The 6,000-nt window shown below is 65.9% G+C and overlaps 1 protein-coding gene across 3 annotated transcripts in view; it reads left to right on the forward strand.

Annotated features, from left to right (window-relative positions):
- The window catches only part of GALNT9 (polypeptide N-acetylgalactosaminyltransferase 9), a 72,766-nt gene extending 67,141 nt beyond the window's left edge, over window positions 1-5,625 (forward strand). For all 3 annotated transcript variants that reach the window (XM_047698532.1, XM_047698534.1, XM_047698533.1), the window contains 3 exons: window positions 415-510; window positions 2,514-2,681; window positions 4,543-5,625. In XM_047698532.1, the coding sequence (XP_047554488.1) occupies window positions 415-510; window positions 2,514-2,681; window positions 4,543-4,689 (411 nt within the window). In that variant the 3' untranslated portion in view covers window positions 4,690-5,625. The remainder of the gene's footprint in view (window positions 1-414; window positions 511-2,513; window positions 2,682-4,542) is intronic.
- Window positions 5,626-6,000: the final 375 nt, after the last annotated feature.

Below are 6,000 nucleotides of genomic sequence, written 5' to 3' on the forward strand. Positions count from 1 at the left end.
ACACGCAGACGCGGAGACAGCAGCTGCGCAGACACACGCACGGCATGCCAGCCCTCGCGTGCACGACTACACACACAGGTCTCTTTGAAGCTGGCAAGAGAGTGCTGTGCCCCCCCACACACATTGTCACCCTGGTCTGTGCTGGGGGGGTGGCCTCCCTTCCCTCAGGGCTCCAGCTATCTGGGGAGCCCAGCCCCGCCGTAAGCACGCCGGCCCTGGGCTAGCGCTCAGCAGGAGGCTGGGCGAAGGGGTGCCCGGGTTGGACAGTCCTGGCTGGCTGGGACTACAGCGCACACCTTCCTGAGGCGCTGGCCGGCCAGCTGGGCCCTCTGCCCCTGAGGGGGGATGGGGTGGCCTTGCCCTGACCTCAGGGAACCCCCACCATGGGGTTTCTCCCTCGGTTTCTGGCTGTAGGTGAGAAACAGCAAAGCCAGCGGCTACTGCCTGGACCAGGGAGCAGAAGACGATGACCGTGCTATCCTCTACCCCTGCCACGGGATGTCCTCCCAGGTAGGGGCGCGGCAGGCTGTGAGTGGGCTCTCGGGGTGGTATGGGGACCTTCGGGCAGGCCCCGCCCCGGGGGGACTAAGAGCAGGGCTTCTGGGGCCCAGCAGGCCTCAGGCAGGCACGGCACATTGCTTGCCTCTGTCCAGTGCAGCAGCTGGGGTGAAAACCTGTCAGGGCCGTCGTGTGGGCCACAGTGGGTCGTGTGGGAAGAACGCGTTTGCCACCCTGTGGACGGAACCAGAAGCGCTGCCTAGAAGAAGGGTCAGCCCTGGTTCTTACCGCTGAGGTCCTCCCCAGGGATGGGGGCTTTAAAAAGGTCTACACCCACGTCCAGAGCCAGGCCTCCTGGAGAACCAGATGGCCTAGGGGCAGGTGTGTTTTCCGAGAGCTCTTGGTTAGGACTCTGGTCCCCGCGAATCCCGGCTGGTAAAGACAGCACTTCTCCAGAAGGAGTGTTGGTGTCGTGTAAATTAAGCACCAGAGGGCTTTCCCCAAGTGATCCTCATTCCGCCCCAAGCACTCTGCGGGTCTGAGCCTCACTCACGCCCGTCCCTCCAGTGGAAACCCACAGGGACCGGTGCCAGAACCGGGCATCAAGAAGCTGCCCCGTCCACACCGCCTGCCTGGCGGTGCATCTCGGGCGTGAGCACGCAGCCTGTGAGGCTGGGGCGGAGAGTGTGCCCCCGACCTCCCGCGCCTCGTCCCAGGACCCTGGCTGGGTGGCTTCCACATTGACAGAGAAGACAGAATCACCCATCACCTGTCGCAGTCAAACGTGGCCTCTCAGAGGAAATCCACTGGCCTTGTCAAAGGCCATGGACGATTCTGGGGCCACAGCCCATGTGAGAGACCCTGTCCTGCCGGGTCCTCCGAACACACCCAGCGAGCAGTCGCGGGAGGTGACCAGGCAGACGGAGGTTCCCCCGGAGTCCCGCAGCACGAGGAGAGATGCCGCACACCACGTGCCCTGGGAGACCCCTCTGGACGGGGCTCACACATGTGCAGTGTTGGCTCCAGCAGCCCCGGCCCACGCTCCCCTGGCCGGCGAGCCGTGCTGGCCCTCAGCTCAGGGGGCCTCAGACCCTCCCCACAGGGCCTCCGTGCAGGCCGCCCGGTTTTGAGGGCGGGCACCCCGGGAGAGCCAGACGCGCAGCCTCGGGAGTCAGCGGCACTTCGCTGCTCCCACGCTCCCCACAGAGATCCGGGGAGACTGCGGACCCCCAGCCTTCCCGGGGGGCCCAAGTCCCCGCTGCGAGGCATGCAGGGTGGGAGGCAGCGTGGAGCCTTCGATGGGGAGCCGCCGTGCACACACTGGCCGCACGGACACTGGCTGCACGGGCGTGTGTGCACACGTGTGTGTGCGCGCGTGCTCGGAGGGAGGGAAGAGGAGGGACGGGGGAGAGGGGTGCGGCAACACCCGCTGTGGACGAGCCCGCACTACTCTTGAGCACCTCTGGGTCGTGTCCCCTGGATCCCCACCTTCACCCCCGGGCAAGTGCCCTCGGGACCCCCTGCTTCCAGACGAGCATCCCAGGCGGGGAGGGGTCACGTGACTCGCCCCAGGCCGCGCGCTGGAGTGGCAGGACCTCTAGGGCCGGTTTTCCTCTGGAGCATTTGCTTGTTCTTTCCATGGTGTTTTGCGAACAATGTGAAGTAGGACCCAGGCGTGCGTGGACTTGGGGCTGCTCCCCTCATGGAAATAAGGGTCACCTCGTGGTTGTGAAGGGGGCACCCCAAGGGGGTTGTGGAATTCCCTCTCCAGCAATTGGGGTCCGAGGAAAGTTCTGGAAAGGAGGTTAAGGCGGCGCTGCTGGGGGACCCTGGGGGAAGGCAGGGGCGGGGGGAGCAGGGCGGTCTGGGGGGCATCCGCAGGCGGGCTCCCTGTGCGCCCTCCCCACTCCCCCGGGCCTGACCCTCCCCAAGGAAGCTCCGGAGCCCGGGCTGGTGGCCGGGGGTGCCCCACCCCCTCCCTTCCCTGACCCCCGGCCGCCCACATCCTCTCCCAGCTGGTGCGGTACAGCGCGGAGGGGCTGCTGCAGCTGGGCCCGCTGGGCTCCACCGCCTTCCTGCCTGACTCCAAGTGCCTGGTGGACGACGGCAGGACCCGCGCACCCGCCCTGAAGAAGTGCGAGGACGTGGCCCGGCCCACGCAGCGGCTGTGGGACTTCACCCAGGTCAGCAGGGCTGCGGGGCCAGCCGCAGTGGGGAGGGGCCCGCCGGTCTGGTCACAGTGCTGTGGCGGCCCTACGCTCCTGCCTCCTCGGGCCCCCGGGGATGGGGTTTAGATGGAAGGCACAGGGTGTGGGCAACCCCCAGACGGCCTCGTAGCGGCTGCCGCCTGAGCTCTGCCGGAACCAGCCCCTGCCGGGCCCTGGGGCTGCGGGCACGAGGGGTGAGCAGCTCCAGCCCCAGGGCAAAGGCTCCGGCGGCCTCCATGGCAGGTGCGGGGCGTCTGGGTGATCCCACACACTGATCCCTAGGGTGCCGCCCGCGCCCAGGGAGGGGGCCTCCAGCGCCTCCCAGCCCCACTGGCTCCGGGCCGCCGGTGGGCGGCCTCCTGCTTGTCCTTCTGTGCAGCTGGCCTTCCTGCTGGCGGCCCCCTCCACAGCCCCTCCTGCCTTCTGTCCTCCCTCAGCTCCCCCCCACCGCACTGCGCCCCTCCCGGCACCACACACCCTTCTCTGGGCGACCGGATGTCGCCTCCACCGGCTCAAGCTCCATGGTGTGGCCTCCCGTGTGTCCCCCTAGGTCAGCCAAGGATGCGTCCTCGCATGACCTCGCCTGGAGCTCCCATCTCCCTCCCGCCCTGAGCAGCACCTGACCCCTCTCCCTAAAACCCACTTGGGTCCGAAATCCCTGCTGTCTCGCGGGGCTGCTGCAGCAAATGACCACAGACACTCAAGCTCTCACCGTCTTCGTGCAGCGGGAGTTCCGTGTGAAACCCGGTGTCTGCAGGGCAGTGCTCCGGCTGCAGGCTCTGGGGGCGGCGGGGGGGGCCCTTTTGGCCTCTCTAGCCTCCCCAGGCCCCGTCCCTCCTCCTGCCACCTGCTGTGTCCCCTCCCTGTCTCCACATCTCTCCCCTGGCAAGGACAACCACAGGGGAGGAGGGCCACCTGCTCTGGTGTGACCTCATTGTCCAGTCACGGCTGCTCAGACCCTAAGGTCACATTGCCAGGTTTGGGGTGTGGACTCAGTGTGTCTGACCTTCTTGTCTAGAACTCTCCGCCCATGGTACTCTGTTGCAAGGCTCTTGGGACTCTGAGACCTGGGGAGCCGCTTCCAGCCTCCCCCGACCATCCGACCCACACCCTGAGCTCCTCCCCTCCCTGCCATGGGCAGCAGGTGTCTTCCGGGAGACACGTCTGTCTCCGTCCCCCAATTTCATCCCCACATGCTGTCTGCCATTGGTCCCACCAAGCAGACTCATGACAGATAAACACTGTCGGGCGACCCTGCCCTCCACATTGGGGTCTGGGAGTTTCTGGTTGCAGGAGAGGCTGTGGAATGAGCTGTCATGGATGCAAGCATAGCCTGTAAAGGTCAGAGGTCCCCAGGAGGCCCGGTTGGGGTCGAGACAGCGAGAAGGACCTGTTTGAAAAAGAATGGAGAATGTATAGTGTACCGTCCTGGGGTTCTCAGGCTTGGGCCAGGGTCTGGGGGACCAGAGGGTCTGCAGGGGTGACCAGTGGGCAAATTGGACATGACAGGAGGTGGGAAGCACCTGGGGGAGCCTTCCATCTGAGGGGCCCCATCTCCCTTGTGTTAGTCACTCCCCAGGAACAAGGCAGGCAGGTGACATGGGTGATGGGATGGAGATGCCTGAGGACAGAGGACTAGGAGGGGACAGAGGGACAGGAGGCAGAGGAACTAGGGGGAACAGAAGAACCTGAAGGGGGCAGAGGGACGGGGACCATCCCCCGAGTCTCGGGTGGTCGTGCAGTGACCTGTGTGGGGCTTGTCATCACCCCCACTCCCGAGATGCTCTCAGGACGGGAGCCCTGGGCGTCCATGCTGACTTGGGGCTCCTCCCCGCAGAGCGGCCCCATCGTGAGCCGGGACACCGGCAGGTGCCTGGAGGTGGAAATGTCCAAGGACGCCAACTTCGGGCTGCGGCTGGTGGTGCAGAGGTGTTCGGGGCAGAAGTGGACCATCAGGAACTGGATCAAGCACGGGCGGCACTGACCCCAGCCCCCCACCCCACACCCCTCCCTGACGCAGACCCTGAGCACCTGGGGAAGGCGGCGGGCTCCCCGGCTGGGCCGGGTGCTGGGACTCAGGCCCCTCCCGCCTACTGCGCCACTGGAACCCAAAGGGCCCCGGCCGTGCCCTGCCCTTCCCAGCCGGGACCTCGCCTTGGCTGCCCGCAGGCCATGACCCTGGGACAGCGGGGGCCTCCCTGCGCACTCCGGAGGCAGAGGCCAGGGACTGGCCACCCCTCCAGGAGCACAGATCCTGAAGACAACTCCAGCTCCAAATCACGTGCCTTTTCTACGGTATTCCTGTCCAGGCCGCCGGGACGGCCAACTGTGCATGTGCTGAAGCCCCCTGTCCATTCCCCCCTCACGGAAATGACCCCCGTGAACTCAGAGGGCGGCCGAGCTCCTGTCCGCTCCAGGCAGAACTGTGGCCCCTTCCCTCTTCTGGTCATCTAGGGCAAGACCCAGGAGAGCAGAGCAGTGCCCTCGCCAAGGCTGGGGAGCGGGAGCCGGGAGCCGTGGCGCAGTGGTCCCCACGACGCCCCCGGCTGGGGAGACAAGGAGACTGTGCTGCTTCGATCCAGCGCAGTGCAGAGCTAATGGGACAGAGCTCGTCCCGTCCACAGGAGTCCCAGCTGCTGGGTCATCCGGGGTCGGGGCTCCTGTTCCAGTGTCTCGCCCAGGGCCAGGAGCCTTCCCTCGCTCTGAGGCAGGGCTCAGCCAATGATGACCCATGGCCCTGCGCCTGTTTTTCTAAATAAAGTTTTATTGGCACATAGCCACACACATGTGTTCATGCATTGGCAGGCACAGCCTTCTTGCTCCAGGGCAGGAGCACAGAGGCTGTCCCAGGGGCTCCAAGATGACAGGACCATCATCCCTGGGCAGGACCGTGCTCCGTGTTTGCAGTGAACACTGCAGGGCCCTGGAGGGAAGCTGGACACAGTTGTGCCTGTCCCCGTCCCCCATCAGACTCCATGCACACCGACACTAGCTGTTCCCTGATAGGACCAGCACCTCCTACTGGCTGCACCCCGAGGCCAGCGGCACCTCGCTACTCCCTAACTCTGGGTGGAAGGCCTGGGCTGTCCAGCAGCAGGACCTCCAGGCTGGCCTGGCTCACCCAGGCAGATGCCAAGCTTCCGCAAACCAAACCGCCCAGTCCCCCCAGTGTGGGTTCCCGATGCCCTTCAGGGGTCTCCCAGGGGCAGAACTTGTGGCCCCATCTGTGACTCCCCATTCTTGTCAAGTCGTCTGGAGCCGGCTGCCAGGGTTACTGGACAAGAGGGCTTCACGC

This window comes from Lutra lutra, chromosome 12 (genome assembly GCF_902655055.1).
Source record: "Lutra lutra chromosome 12, mLutLut1.2, whole genome shotgun sequence".
Taxonomy (NCBI): domain Eukaryota; kingdom Metazoa; phylum Chordata; class Mammalia; order Carnivora; family Mustelidae; genus Lutra; species Lutra lutra.